The sequence below is a fragment of the Mus caroli genome, unplaced genomic scaffold (assembly GCF_978045245.1).
Source record: "Mus caroli unplaced genomic scaffold, Mus_caroli_1 scaffold_8, whole genome shotgun sequence".
Taxonomy (NCBI): Eukaryota; Metazoa; Chordata; class Mammalia; order Rodentia; family Muridae; genus Mus; species Mus caroli.
In genome coordinates, this window is record NW_028227263.1 from 27,069,775 (window position 1) to 27,085,933 (window position 16,159).

Genomic DNA, 16,159 nt, shown 5'->3' on the forward strand with positions numbered 1-16,159 from the left:
CACTGAATGGTAGTACCTCCCCCAACCCAGATACACAAGCTGAAACCATGGTCCCAATTAGATGATGTAAGGGTTACATCATTGGTTAATCTTGGTTGTCAACTTATCAGACCTCGAATCAGCTAAAAGACACGCCTGGTTGGAAATAACCAAGAGATGGCTTGGCAGTTAAGAGCACTGGCTGCTCTTGCAGATGGACCCAAGTTCAGTTCCCAGCCCTATAAGGTGGTTCATAACTGTCTGTGATTCCAGTCCCAGAGTATATGATACCTTCTTCTGGCCTCTGTAGACACCAGGCACATGCAGGATGCAGATACATGCTGGCAAACACATACGTAAGATAAAATACTAAGGGCTGAGTGTACTCAGGAGGCAGAGGCACACTCCTGGGAACATACCGGCACGATCAATAAGGTAGAGAAGAAATTGCACAGGAATTCCAGGAGGAAGGGCTCCGACGGCCGCAGCTTCCCATCGATGCTTATCGTCTTTGGGACTTCGGGAACGAGGCTGATGGCGGCTTTGAAGAAAGCATCAGCTGCAAGACAAGAGTAGGGATAAGCGTTGCAAAAAGTTCAAGGTTAGAGCCTTCCTTAGCCTACTGGGGATCAGACAACCTGCGGGTTCAGTTTAGTCAGGAAGCCCAGCGGAAGGTTCTGCAAACCTCCATGGATAAGGAGCTGCTATTGACTAGAGCAACCAGGAAACACTAGATAGCTAACCAGGCTTAGACTGAGGAGACAGCTGAACCCAGGACGCATCTGCTGAATGAGAACAAGGGCTTGAGTATGGATGTGCTGTACCCACATAGAAGCAGAGTGCAGCAGCGTGTATCTGTAATCCCAGTACCAGGAAGGCAAAGAGAGGAGGATCCCTGGGCCTGATGAATGGCCAGTCTAGCCAATCAATGAGCTCCAGGCCCAGGGAGCTCATTGCCCCCAGCTCAAAAAAAAAAAAAAAAAAAAAAAAAAAGAGGTAGCCAGTGGTGAAAGATGACACCGGTCATAAACCTCTGACCTCCACACACATGCCACACATGCTCCAAAGCAGGTGTACATGCACACACATGTGCATACACCCATATGAATTTATACGTAGCACACATATACACACATACCTGAGCTAGCACCTACACTGGTCTGGATCAATGAGTCCTTACGCCCACAAGTAAGGGAAGACTGTCACCAAGACCATTTCAAACCTGGGAAATGAGGTATGAAGTGAGATGGGACTCAGTTCATTCCTGTGTAGGTGGAAGGGTCTTGAGTGGCTGACAGAGCTATTGCTTCAAGTCTGAACTGATTCTCTTGTTGCACAAAGAAATAACCACTGAGCTAGGCACTGTGGTGCAAACCTGCAACCCTATACTCAAACGGGTGAAGCAGGAGGATAGATGCTGTGGGGCAAACCTGAAATCCCACACCCAAGAGGGTGAGGCAGGGCTATGAGATCCAGGGCATCTGAGGGTACCCAGGAATATTGTGCTGGAAAAATAAGCTAACACACACTGACTTGTCTGAAGGAATGAATGCATGTAATACACATCTATGTGTGTGTGTATGCCCCCCCACACCTGCACACATGCACGCAAGCACACACAAAGTTCCAGAGTTCCAACCAAGTAACATTTCCAGAGAATTATTTGAAAAGTAGAGATATTTGAGAGAGATATGAAATAACCTGCAAAACAAGAGGGCTTCCAAAGCCAGGAGAAAGGAAGGAGGAGGGGAGGAGGGAGTGGGAGGACCAGAGCTCTGGGGAAGGTAGAGAGAGGAGCTCTTTGTAAACCTGCCAAAGTATTGACCGTGATAAAAACCCTCAAGGCAAGCACTGGCCTGAGAAATCAACCCTTCCACTGCTCAGCCACATCAAACGGGTTCACGGATCAGGTCACTTTTTACCGGAAAATGACTTCCAATGACATGCAAGAATGCCGCAGCAGGGTGCAGAATCCTGGGTTAAAGCAAGAACCCCAACTGCAGGCCTGAGGGGCTGGCTTGATGGCAGATGTTGGCCTCCCAAGGAACAAAGGGCTGTGGTTAACAAGAAAATCCTGTGCCTGAACTTGAGGGGGCGGCTAACTTATCTTCTTTTTTCAGGGAAACACAGCGTGAAGAGGCTAATCGTGGAGCCTCCTGTGAGGCGGCTGAGCTCTGGAAGCTTCCCTGCCAGGCTGGTGCCCACATCCCTAACTAACCGAGTTACTAACCAGTAGTAGCAGCCGTTGCAGCAGCACAGGGCACTTTGGTGGGCACCAGGAATATTCAGGGGGGAAGATGGAGAGCAGAGCTGATGTCATAAAAGTGGCCAAGGGACCCATGGGCTAATTAATTAGCACTACTACACAGGAGCCTGTTCCATGCTCTGGTCTAGAATTAAGGGAGCAGCTGACCTCAATCATGTTGACGACAGAGGTAGTATGGGGCTAGAAAAAGGAAGGTACTTTTGAATTCAGCCTGCTTCATCTTCTAAGTCTCTAAAGGAAACTATTTCTCTTTAGAGAAAGGCAGATCCTTTCTGCTGCTCTGCTAGGGCCAAGTGTCTAAGAACGTTTTCAGTGTGTCATTTCTCCCGGCACCCCCACACTGAGGCAGGCCAGCACAGCTTACCTACCTCCATCTGCTTTGGCCTCTGCACAAACCAACCCCTCCTCTACTAATGCATCTGGCAGCCCACACCTCTCTCCAAATGATGCACCTAGTGGCATCAATCTTACTCTAGTTATGTCCAGGTGGGAGAGCAGGAAGGTGGATCTGGCCTGAGCTAGTTTTAAGCTGTGCGTATGCAATAAGGCCACCTGTGTCCTCAACGTGAACTCCCATGGGAAATCCCATTTACTTACCACCCTATGCCTGTGCATAACTAGGCATGCAAATGATTAAAGTCGGGTGCATCATGGGTGGGAAGGGATACAGGCAGTGGAGAATGGTTATATAGCATAACCTGTCGATCAAACCAGAGAACCACCCAAAACCCTAGTTCCTAAACAACCACACTCCTCCTCCTGAGCCCCATAAACGGAGGCACCGAACAGCAGCCTGTGTCACTAAGTATCCGTACAGCTCCCTGTCAGTCTTGACAGTGTATTCCCTCCATTATGTGCTATCATTTTATGTATATGAGTACACTGTAGCTGACTTCAAACACACCAGAGGAGGGCATCAGATCCCATCACAGATGGTTGTGAGCCACCATGTGGTTGCTGGGATTTGAACTCAGGACCTCTGGAAGAGCAGTCAGTGCTCTTAACCGCTGAGCCATCTCTCCAGCCTGTACTATCACTTTAGACAGTGTTCTTGCTGCCCTGAAATCTGTGCACCTTTATTCCATCTTCTTCCCCATGTTTATTAATGTTTTTGAGAATTCCATCCAAGGTATTTTGTTCATATTCATCTACTCCCCAACTTCTCCAAGATCCATCTCCCCCTGCCCCGCATCCACCCAGTTTTGTGTTCTCTTTGGTTTTTGAACCCATCAAATACAGTTGGGGCTGCCCGGATACTCTTGTATATATGGCCTTCATTGTGGGGTGGTCAACCCACCAGCGGCCTCACCCTTACAGAAAAATGAGTCTCCCTTATTTCTTCTTAAATAAAATGCCAAGAATCTGGAAATGCCTGGCTCAGACCCTGAAGGACCCTGGTGTTATCAGACAACACTATGAATGGTTTTAATGTCGCTGCACTGTACATTAGTGTGCAAAAACACTTGCTGTGCACCTCCAATGTCCTGAGCTCCATTCCTGAGATTTCATGTAATGGTAGAAAGAGAGAACACAAAAGGGTTTTGTCATCTGATCTCCATGTATTTACTGTGGCACATATACACACACACACACACATACACACATACACACACACGCGCACACACACACACACACACACACACCCTGTAAACAATTATACAATAAAAATAAATAAAATAAAATTTGAAGACCGGCTGGGCGTGGTGGTGCACGCCTTTAATCCCAGCACTTGGGAGGCAGAGGCAGGCGGATTTCTGAGTTCGAAGCCAGCCTGGTCTACAAAGTGAGTTCCAGGACAGCTAGGGCTATACAGAGAAACCCTGTCTCGGAAAAAAAAAAAATTGAAGACTGTTGCACAGGAAAGAATTCCATGTCTCTTACAATCCCGGACACAGACCCTACAGTAGAATCTGCTATTCTTACTTTCTTAAATGATTCTTCTGTCAGAATGCCTTCTAATTATTTGTCTTTCTGCCAAAAGACCTGCTTATCTGGTCAGAGAAGCTTCTGTGTGTGGCAGTGGGCAATAGTCAGTGGAGAGATGCATAGCTGGTTAGTGCTAAAAGGAGCTGAGCACTAGGCCTAAAGAAAACATCTATACTGAACCCCTACCACCACCACCACCAAGGACCAGAGGAAGAATGCAAGAGCCAGAAGATGGGAAAAGGCACTGGGAGATGCTGTTTTCTGGACAAGAAGTGGCCGTTTGTCACACTGAAACTCACAGCAGCTGTGCTATCTGCCTGAGACCTTCATAAGGCAAGGGAGCCAAGAGCCCAGCATAGAATCTCCATGCCCTGAGCTTCACTGAGATGCTACTGGCATCTGACAGCTGCGAGGAGAGCTTCCCCTTGCTCCAGTGAGCGTCCACGTCCATGCACATACGAGTAGTTCTACCTCAACTCAGCGGTCACCAATACACAATCAAACAGACAAACACATGAACTTGGAAGGAGGATCAGGTCAGAGGGGAAAACAGGGGCATGAAATGATCAAAAATAAAGAAAAATCTAAATATATAAGAAGTGTAGCCCAATTATTTCCAATTATGTTATATGTTATGTATACTTGACCACAATAAAAAAGGCAAAAGATCCAAAACTACACCTGACATTCCCCGGCTTCCCAGACCTCCCAGCAGAGGCAGGTGCCAGGACTCTACCGTGTCTGTCTGTCTGTCTCCTGCAGAGAAGTCCACGCCGGTGATTCTGCTGCCCTGGAAAACTTTCTGAAGCTCCAGAGCAGAGCACTCGGCAGGGGAACCTGAAACTGCCCCACATGACCTGGAGGGTCATTACTATCTTCCTGTGTATGGTGTGTGCTGCTGAGTGGCCCACACAATGTCTATTATTACCCATTAAAGTGGCAGCAGCTTTGTCCTTGGCTCCCCTCACTCACCACACCCAGTTCCTATCTAAAGGAGGAACTCGGTTATTTAAGGGCTAGGCACACACACGTTCCAAGGCAAATTCTTATTCCATTCCCAGAAGGCACACCGCACCCCATACAGAAAATGTCTGGAGACTTCCTCAAATAAAACTCAGTTAAAAAAAAAAAATGTCTGCAAGTGAAAACAGGTTTTCTTCAGTCTAGAGCTGAAATGACCCTGTCAACATCCAATTTCCTGTTTAGCCAACAAAACAACAGCAGCAACAACAAAACACAAAACTGTAACTTTTAAAATGTTTAACAGATGGGAGTCTTCACTAGGTTGACCAGATTGAACTGGATCGAAACTCCTAGGTTAAAATAAAGCCATCCTCCTGTCTCAGCCTCCACCTGCTGGGGATGCAAGTTTTAGCACAGCCAAGGCTACCTACACAGAGAAACCATGTCTTGGAAAAAAAAATGTGTTGCTACTTCATAACTGTAATTTTGCTACTGTTATTTATTGTAATGTAAATATCTGATATGCAGGATATCTGATATAGGACACAGGCCCCCCACCCTTAAAGGGCTCACTGCAGCCACTGTAGCAGAATCAATGCATTCCAGGCCTCAAAAAAGTAAAGTGATGACTCTGGAGAAACAAAACCTGTTACTGACCTAGGACTCCACATGCAAGAGTACACATAGGTGCATTTACACACTCACAGACACAAGCATGTACTCACACACACACTCACACGAGCACACACCAGGTCCTGAAAGCTGGATGTGTTGCAACCACAACATGAAGATGCCTTTGGCAAGGCCACAGGGTCTGGGGGCCAGCTGGCCACTGGAGGTTTAACCCTGTTACTGCCCACCTGTGCTTCTGCAACAGACTCTGTTCTTAAAGCGATTCTGTTTGAGGACATGAGGGCCACTGTTTCAATGATGCCAAAACGGAGCAAGCTTTACACAAGTACAGATGCCTAGAGACATTTAAGTGGCATATTCATTATGGCTTAATTGTTACCACTGACAGCTTAATACAACCTTGTCTTCGCCACATGGATTCGGCTACATGCCCTTTCCGTTCAAGTTGTACATCAATATTTAATGTGGAGGTCCGCTGGAGACATACAAATTATTTCCAATTTTCATCATCACCAAACCAACGTTCCAAAGGGTGTCAATCTACACTCTCTCTCTCATCCCACAAGTGTCTAGAGCTCTACACTGAGCCCTGCTTGCTTGGCTCGCAAGTTACCTCATATGTGTGGGACAGGGCAGGTGTAGGGACTTTCTGTCCTCCCTGCAAAGCACCCAGAAGGCTGTGCATTCTGTCTGTGACTAGCAAGCCTAGTTTTCCCTAAGCACTAGGGATTAAGCATGGCAGCTCATACATTCAACCTCAGCACTTGGGAGATAAGGAGGGAGGATCTGAAGTTCAAGGTCATTTTTGGCTTTAGAGCAAGTTTGAGGTCAGCCTAGGCTACCTGTGACAGTCTCAAAAAAAAAACAAACCAAACAAAACCCAAACAACAACAGCCACCCAGGCCTGGGGAAATGAAGCCTTGGATAAAGTGCTGGTTTATACAGTCTAAAGACCTGAGGTCATCTCTCTAGCCCCGGTGTAGAGGCCAGCAGGATAGCTCAGCCAGAGCTTCTATGGTAGTTGGCAAAAGACCCTGCTTCAAAACAAGAATGTCCTTTGACCTCATATGCACACCATGATACGTATACATCTGCATTCACACACAGAAATGCGCACATACACCATATAAACACACATATGGAGGGTTTTTTTCACACGTGTATCAAACAGGCAGTCTATGATAACAGGTACTTAGTACCACATGCATCTCAGATTCGGAAGGAAAGTATGTGTAATTAAGAGGGGACTGCTCTTAATAGCAGAGCTTTCGAGCCTCCATGAGAGAAGAGGCCACGTGGCAGGATGTCACGTGCAAACCACAAGCCTCCTTCTCACCTATAAAATGAAGACAAGCACCCAACCTAGTAATGCATAGAGAACAACAGGAGCTGTTTGCTGGGAGTTTGGCACTCTCTACAGTAAGGCCTCGGCCTATCTTCTAAATTCCATCTCCCCACCCCTTCGGACTATCCTGCTTCTGGCCTCCAGGCCTTTTCTGTGTCAGGAGTTCAGTCTCTAGGATGGCCTCCAGTACACGGTGGACACCCGGCCCTCTCAAGTTCCCAGTGCATCTGTTTTGTGAAGCTTTTGGCTCTTCTCAGACAACTCATTCCCTTCTGCTCCAGGAGTCCTGGAGCTCAATCCTTAGCACCTCATGGATTGGGTGTGGCAGCCTATGCCTACAGTCTCAGCACTAGGCAGGCAGGAGGGTTAGAAGTTCAAGGTCATCCTCAGCTACCAAGTGAGTATGAGACCAGCCCGAGATTCTATAAAAAAGAACCATCAACTCCTGTTCCCATGCAGTTCCCACTCATCTGCGAAGCACCTTCAGGACACGGGTGAGGTGGACACTGTGCCAGAGGCCCTGCAAACACAGCACACTGAGAGTAAGGCCTTGTGGCTTGGCGATCTGCAGGAGGAAAAGGGACGGCAGGCAGGGCAGCAATGACCTACTTGCTAGTTAGTAACAAAGGTTGGGAAGCAATAAGAGAGGGTGAGGATCAGAGACAGGCTGAGGACTGAGCTGGCCTTGCTTTGTCGTCTTCAGAGATCAGAGGGCGGGAACTGAAGACGGCTCACCAGAGACATAGCATATGAACTAAGCTCTGGCACTGACATTCTTTAAAAGTACACTGAAAAAAAGTGAAAGTTAAAAGAAGGGAATGAGGGCTGGAGAGATGGCTCAGCGGTTAAGAGCGCCAACTGCTCTTCTGAAGGTCGTGAGTTCAAATCCCAGCAACCACATGGTGGCTCACAACCATCCGTAATGAGATCTGATGCCCTCTTCTGGTGTGTCTGAAGACAGCTACTGTGTACTTACATATAATAAATAAATAAATTTAAAAAAAAAAAAAGAAGGGAATGAGAGCAGGTGGGGTGAGAGAAAGCAGAACACACCGTGTTCATGCATCAAATTGTCAAACAGCAAATGTAACTAACAGAAATCCCCTTCTGTGGAGCAGGCTTCAAGTCTACCCACCGCAGCCATAGCTGCACCCATAGCAAGTCAGTACTGCAGCATGCGCAGTGCAGTGGCGAGTAGGACCATTGAGGTCTTTTCTCCTACAGCAGCCTACATAGATCTTTCTAGCACTATGGAAGCTAGTCAGCAGAGAGGAAGGCTCCAGGTCAGTTTGAGAACAGTTTCTCTGTATCCACAGCCAGTGAGGTGTCTCCAGCAACAGTCTTACCATGAAGTTACATGGTAGTGGGAGCACTGGTGAGCCTGTGTGGCTTTAGAGACCTCTGGGGCCTCCCTGAACAGTAACTCCTAGGGAGTATCTCATGCCTTGCACTGTGAAGTCCATTAAGTGACACAAATTTGGGAGCAGTGTTATCCACTCCCACAAGAAAATTTTATTGAAATTTTTTCCAGCATTGTATTTTGAACTTAGTTTACTGACTAGTGGGTTTTGGTTAGGCCACCCACTATCTCTCTTCCATTACATCAAAACCACATTGCAAGGCCTCAGTGAATATGGATATGAGAGTCTCTCTGTAGTAGGTAGGCTCTATATCCCAAGAGCTAAACTGCTGGGTCATTTGGCAGGTCTAGCTCCTTGAGAACCCTCCAGACTGATTTCCCAGTAAGTGCGCTAGTTTACAGGCCTGCCAACACTGGGTAGGTGTACTGCCATGTCCACGCTTCTAGCAACTGTGGTCAAAGTCCACGGCTGGGAGGTCACAGGCCCCAAGGTACAGCCCACTACTGTTATTTTCCTAAGCCATCACACTGTACTGTGAGTACTGCCTCAGACACTCTGAATTCATGTACAACTTCCCTGTTGTGTCTGGGAAACACTTCCCTGGATCCTCCGTCCCCTCTGACTTACACTATTTCTTACACCCTGTCCCTCTCTTCCACAAGGATCTCTGAGCCTCGGGAGGAGGGAATGCAATACAGAAGGTCAACGGCACTCGGTGGATGGCCACAATCCATGAGTATATGGGCAGCACAAATAAACTTGATAGGTTTAATAAAACAACGAGAAACGAGAGGGCATAAAGTTAGCTGGCACAAAGGGTGGATCTGTGAGGTGTTGGCTGAGGGTTATCGCTATCATCAAAATACACTGTAATAAATTCTCCCATAAATATCAAGATTCATAAAGAAGGAAATAACAGAGGATAGTAGGCTGAAAATATAAAAAATTTAAAAAAAAAAAAAAAAAAAGACTGTATGGGGAGGATTACTGAGAAATGCTATCTTCCAGATAGAACATGACAGGTTTGCCATGCTCCAGTGGGTGTCCTCAAAGCTATCCACACATGGGCAGCACTAACTGGACCCAGGCTATTACAAACAAAGACATGAAGTTGGAAGAGGAACATGCTGCGGGGGGCATGGAGGGGCTGAAGGGCAAGGAAATGGAGGGCTGATATGATTGTTTCATTGTATACTTATATGAACTCCTCAAGAATAAAGGACAATTTAAAAGTAAAAATAAAACTACAAGAAGGGCAGAGAGCTCTGAGAAGAGGCGAGACACTGTCACTAGCGATGACAACAAGCCGGCTCTGCTCACAGCCCTGGGCCTCACTGGCTTTCTCAATCTGTTGCACTGAGTTGCGCATTCTCTGAACTGAAGCCCAATTCAGCCATCTTGAAATGAACACCTGCTTTCCCGCAAACCCAAGGTTTTGCCTGTGAGAAATCAACCCAAAAGGTTGGGTGTGAAGGCATATGCTTATAATTCCAGCACATTACAGGCTGAGGCAGGAGGATAACGAGTTTGAAGCCAGCCAGGGCAAGAGTACATCTCAAGATCATTGAGATAGAGTGGCCTGACAGAGACGGAGCCAATCATGGGAGGAACAGGGGAGACAAAGGGGGGAGGAAGAGAGAAAGAGACAAACACCTAGAGAGAGTTGGGCCATCAAAACTCCCAAAGCCCTGTGCTGTCAATGCTTCAGCTACACTCAGTGCCACGTTACCCCGTGGTTGTAGAGACTGCTAAGATTCCAACTCTGCAGCTACCCTGAACCAGTTCAGAGCTTCCAGCTCTCGGGATACGACTTCCTTTCCTCTCTGCTTCGATGGAACCCTGCCATCACCTCTGCTTTGGACATGGATACACACAAAAAGGCCAACCCATCCAAGGTCATCTATTTCCCAAAGTGGCAGAACCAGAGGCACACTCACAGTATCCTGCAGACTTGAAAGCCACCATCTGTCAGGGTCTCAGCACACTCTGCTGGTGGCCAAACACACCCGTAATCAACCCTACTTCTCCACACCTTTGCTCTGACTATTCACTCCATCAGGAAGCCTAGTATTCCTTCCCTCTCCTCTTCCCACATCCTCCATATAAGCACACACACTCTTCTGAGCCACTGACAAATGAGGACAAGAAGCTATCTGGAGTAAAGGCTCAAAGAAAAGACAGGCAGGCATTTCTGGGCCACCTCTAGGTGGGAAGCAGTAAGCCTTTGGTGGCTGCTCTGTGCTCCAGGGTGACAGGCAAGAATGTTTGCAGTAAATGCCAGTATGATGCTATCTACGTGTGGGGTCCCTTGTGCACAAACAAATGGAACTAAGCCTTTTCTAGCCTCCAGGATGCTCTGCAGCGGGGTTCAAGACCCAGAACTCAGCTCTGGCAGAGTCTAGCCGGAAAGTGGAGATGTGGTCAGGGCAAGATGAAGAGAAGCCAGGGAATGAACTAGGAGGAGGGTGACACTTTAGACGCGGCTGAGATAGGAGGACGTTCTAGGAGACAAACAAAGCAGCCAGCTCCCATGAGCTTCATATTTAGCTCTCTCCTTCTCAGTAATTGGCTGCATTATTTATTTGGCCAGTAACTGCTCTGTGTGGCTTTCAGGGCGACAGTGATGGGCTTTTAAGGTTTAGTGCGACTGCATTTAGACTCAAGCAAAAATCATCAGATGAATTTTTAAACATGAAGCAGACACCACATCGCTGTGCCCAGCAACAGCTTAAAGTCGCGGTGAAGGCAGCAGCCTGGAGTTCAAACACCATGGGGCTGAGCTTATGCCCCTCCCTTCCCTGTCTCACCTCCCCAATGCCCTTCCAATACTTAGAAGCTTCTCATGTAAGCTCTACAGAGTGGAGTGTCTTCCCAGTAGCAGGGTATTTACTCTCCAAAGATTAGATTCCATTTCCATGTGTCTGGTGTACAAGCACATCAACAGAGACACTAAAACCACTCCTGCACCTTCTGTGGCCAAGCAGCCCCACCTTCTCAGGCTCTCTGGGCATCGTATCCCAGGATGTCTGGCTGCCTAACCTGGCCTGAGATGGACTGAGCAGGACAAAAAAAATATCTGCACTGCTCCATCTGTCTCTATCTACCTCTGTGTGGCCCAACTCCCATGCTTCCTATTAGAGAAGTGTTTAAAAATATTCCCTGGCTGCTATGTTCTTTCTTCCTTCAAGGCATCGCTCAGTACATGAACGCAGGGACAGATGTGGTTGGGTCAGACTTCCTAAGTAGCAAGGGGGCATCAAGGATAGAGAGACAGGCTTACCTTGGGAGAGGCACTGGTTGGCCAAGGCAACCTGACCGGAATGCAGGTAGAGGTTGAGGCGGGTGAAGATCCCTACCAGGGACGGGATGGTGATGAAGCAGTAGGCAACACAGGCCTGGAGAGACAGGAGATGGGGATGGTTAACCAAGGTGCACATGTTTTCCATCATAGCACGTGTTTCCAAGCAGACATGCAACACTTACTCGCTCTGTTCTCCTCAACACACACACACACACACACACACACTCACATACACACAAACACACACTCGCATATACACAAACACATACACACACTCGCATACACACAAACACATACACACACACATACACACACACACACACACACACACACACGGCCACCCACACTCCCCTGGGAGGATGGGGAAGGAGAAGGGAGAGAAAGAGAGAATTTGAAAACTAACTCTTTATCCCTCACTGCACTTATGCATAGATAACACCTCTATGTGTGCAAAGGAGAAACTGCTTGCTAAGAAATTGTCTGGCCTCAGTGGGAGAGGATGAGCCTAACCCGGCAGAGACTTGATGTGGGGGAGGGGAGTGATACCTAGGGGGGCGCTCCGATTCCTCAAGGTAGAAGGAAAAGGAGGAATGAGGAGGACCTGTGTAAGAGGGTACTAGGAAGAGAGGGGGTGCTGGTGTTGGGGTAAATAAGTAAATTTAATTTAAAAAAAAGAGAATGTGTGAGTTAGAAATGGTGGTTTTGTGTGTAGCAACATCCTTCAATATATAAAATATACAGGTTTAAAACAAAGACATGTGGGGGTAATGAGAATCTGGCTGGAGAGGATAAAACGCCTGACAGTGGCTGACCCTAAGGACAGAGGCGAGGGGTACAGGGGCAGGGGTGGACACTTCTCTTCACTATAATCACTGGGGTGTGGTTTCATTTTAAAAGGCAGGACACTACCACTCTACTATGATTAGGAGTGTCAACTCAAGAAGCTGACATCTGGATATAACTTTGAATCAGATATAATCCTGACTTAGAGCAAAAATTATACTATGTCTTCTAGTTACAGGCATGAGGGTATTATATAAAAATGATATTGCTAGAGAAAATTTGTATATTAATATATTAGAAAAAATTCAGGAGGAGAAAGAACGTTGGCATACAGATATACAAACATCTCAGGAACCACCTCAGAACACCAGAGAGAGAGCATCCCTTATCCGAAGTGTTTCTGGAGTCTAAGATTTTGGATTTTGGAGTATTTGTGTATATAATACATAGTGTCCTGTGGAGGGGACCCCAAGTCTAAACACAGAATCCCCATGTGCTTGATACACGCAACCGGAAGGTGACTGTGCACAGTAACTTTACACAGGACACAGTCATCGTATGGAACTGTCCAGTCATGGCTGCACAGCAAGTTTCAGGTTTTACAAAGTTCTGGACCTGGAGGTTGGAGATGTCTTGGACATTTCTTTTGAAAACAGTACAGAAGCTGATTAGCCCATCAATTCCTTGGAAAAAACAAATCTAGAAAATCAACACCAGGCCATCCTTACCATGGTCCATTTAGCTCCCCCTGCCACCCCCCAACTTCCCCAACCCCGAGCATTTCGCAAAGTGCAAACTCAGCGGCCCACCGAAGCTCCAAGTCTGGAGCACTTATCTTTAGAACACACCCGGACAAACGCAGCTGTCTTTCTGGAGTGGTTTCCCTTCATGACTTTCCTTGTTTCCATTGCCAACCGGTTCACACTCTAGGTTGTGAGAAGACAATAAAACAGAAATGGTAATGAATGATCACAACCTGACTTAACATCTTCCAGAGGTTAGGATGCGGGCTCACAGACATCAGTACAAATAAGCAGACACAGACTGAGGCTAAGCAGGTGTCCCTGGACACTGAACTCAGACAGGTTAGGTCATTGTGGCTTAAGCAAACACCTCTAACACAAGAGGGAAAAAGGCACTCGCTGTGTTGGTCATGTGTACCAATGAGCATAACATATTAACTCTTTCTGCTTTAATGAATAGCCAGGGTTCATTTGCCCCATTTCCACAAGTTCCACATTCCAAGGAAACTTCCAAATCTAGTGACACAGCAATGTAAACCACCGGGTGCTAAAACTAACAGCACTAACTGTTATTACTCATTATTCGGCTGATATATACCACTCGCTCATTTGATCTTTAGAACCCTTTAGAACCATAGACTCTTTAGAGCGCCTATGGAGTAGGCGCTCTGACCAACCCCCTCTTTAGATAGATAAAGTCTCTAGATTTACGTTTTAGAATGATTTGTACAAAATAACATACTAAGAAGAAATAAGTACATAGAGAGTGTTATTCTTCTTCAATAGTTATTAATCGATTAAAAAGAATGATGGAAGTTTTGGTTCCCAAACTGTGTGCCATGGCATCCCCAGAGAGCTGCAATCGAGGGCAGTAAGGGATGTAAGCAATTGTTGGATGTCGTGCAAAATGCTGATGTGATGTAGCTCATAACTCAAAACTGCACTGAATTCCACCCCTTGTAGCCAGGCTTTGGCAGCTAAAGTGATAAAGGCAAGTACTATACAAAGCAAATATGTGTGTGTATGTGTGTGTGTGTGTGTGTGTGTGTGTGACTGATGAGGGCTAGAAAACAAGCACAGTGGTATGGCAGGTGATCAGATTTCAAGGCTGGGACTGTGCTGCACAGACAAGCATGCACACACTTCAGCAGGCAGTGGTTATAGTTGTGCTGGTGGCAAGCTTCTGTCTGTCCTGCTGAATGCAGGGGTGGAATCCAGAGTCTCACACATAAATGCTGTCCCTGTGCTCCACACCCAGTCTGTTCCTCTTTCAACATGTACACACTCAAGTTATTATTATTTTACTGTTTCTGAAGTTTTTCAAGCTGTTAGCCATTTAATAATAACCAGAACCGTCACTATTTCTTTTGACCCAGGGGTCACTAAGACTGCAGAATGCTAACCCAAGAAAGCATTGAGACAAGGGCCTCAGGCTACCTGCCCATCAGTGGACTCAGTGCAGACCACTTTACTCTTGTCACTATCATGCAGAAATGAGAGTCCACAAATTTCTGAGAAGCCTGGGGCAGGGCAGGGGGAAGTTAGACAAGAAGAAAGAAAATCAATGAAACGTAAAAAGAAAGAAAAAATGACTGTAAGTGCTCAAAAACTTAAGTAAAGCTGTGGACCTGAGCAGCCTCTGAGAAACCACCTTTCCATCCCAGGAGAGCAGCAGGAGGGTGGGTGCTCGGAGAATCACAGACTACAAGCTAGCTGTTCCCAGCACTCAGGGTATGGGCATGGTGCTGTAGAGGCAGGAGGACCAGGAGCTCAAAGCGAGCCTCAGCTACATAGTGAATTTGAGGCGATCCTGGGCTGTATGAGACCTAGCCTCAACTACAGGAACTCCCCAACTGAGCTTGTATGTGGTGTACTGATAACCAATCAACACTCACTGAAAGAACCCATGACAAGAGTGCTCACATGGATCAACTGCACAAGAACAGGTTCCAGGTTGCAAAACATAGACCTGGACTCGACGTAAAAGCTGAGCTGCTGTTCAAAATCACGGCCAAAGGACACCTAGAGCCAAAGAGAGAGAGAGAAAGAGATGTGACAAGGTACAGTCAGTGTTGCTATTAGTGGGAAGACAAACGAGTGCATGCCCTCACACTCATGCATGTGCACACACACACTCACATACACACACACACACACACACACACACACACACTCACACACTCATTCACTCTCTTTCCCCCTGACTATGAAAGTCTCATGTCCCTTTCTCCCAAGTAGACCTGAAACACCACTTGAGCAGCCCAGCTCTGGGCAAGGACAAGAAGTCCAAGGGCATAAAATAGAAGCTGGGCAAAAATAGAATTTTCCAGACTGGGAAGGAAAGGAAATCATGGAATTTTCACATAAATTGGGTCCCTGGGAGCCATTTGTCACAGGAGCTTCCCTGAGACAGGCCACATCTGACAGTTTCCCGATGGGGACCTGACTTCAGCAGCTCCTGGTGGCAGCCAGGGCCACAAAAGAAGTTTCTCCACCATAGCCCCTTGGCACCCCTTCCCTTGGCACCCCTTCCCTTGGCACCCCTTCCCTTGGCTTTATGGAAAGCTGGACAGTAGGAGGGTCCCCTTCTCCTCAGAGCAGCTTCCTGTCCCCAAAGTATGTGAGGCTCACACCTGACTCCCTGTGACTCAGTAACCTTCAGACAAAGGCCCTGGGTCAGCATGCTGTGTAAGTCAAAGAGGAAGGACAGACACTCGGAAAGAACCCCCAGGTCCATCTTCTACCCAGGAACAGAAAGGCTGAGTGAATTTTTATCAAAGTTGATGGCACCCATAGAACCAGTGGGCGACTTCACCCTGCTGCTGAGCAGGCCACTGTTTCTCAACATTTTTAGCCCAG

General features: G+C 47.1%; 1 protein-coding gene across 1 annotated transcript in view; it reads right to left on the minus strand.

Annotated features, from left to right (window-relative positions):
- The window catches only part of Vps35l (VPS35 endosomal protein sorting factor like), a 99,772-nt gene that overhangs the window by 15,600 nt on the left and 68,013 nt on the right, over window positions 1-16,159 (minus strand). The window contains exons 24-27 of the mRNA XM_021166497.3: window positions 15,224-15,322; window positions 13,406-13,483; window positions 11,754-11,868; window positions 399-538 (exon numbers count right to left, since the gene is read on the minus strand). Of these exons, the coding sequence (XP_021022156.1) occupies window positions 399-538; window positions 11,754-11,868; window positions 13,406-13,483; window positions 15,224-15,322 (432 nt within the window). The remainder of the gene's footprint in view (window positions 1-398; window positions 539-11,753; window positions 11,869-13,405; window positions 13,484-15,223; window positions 15,323-16,159) is intronic.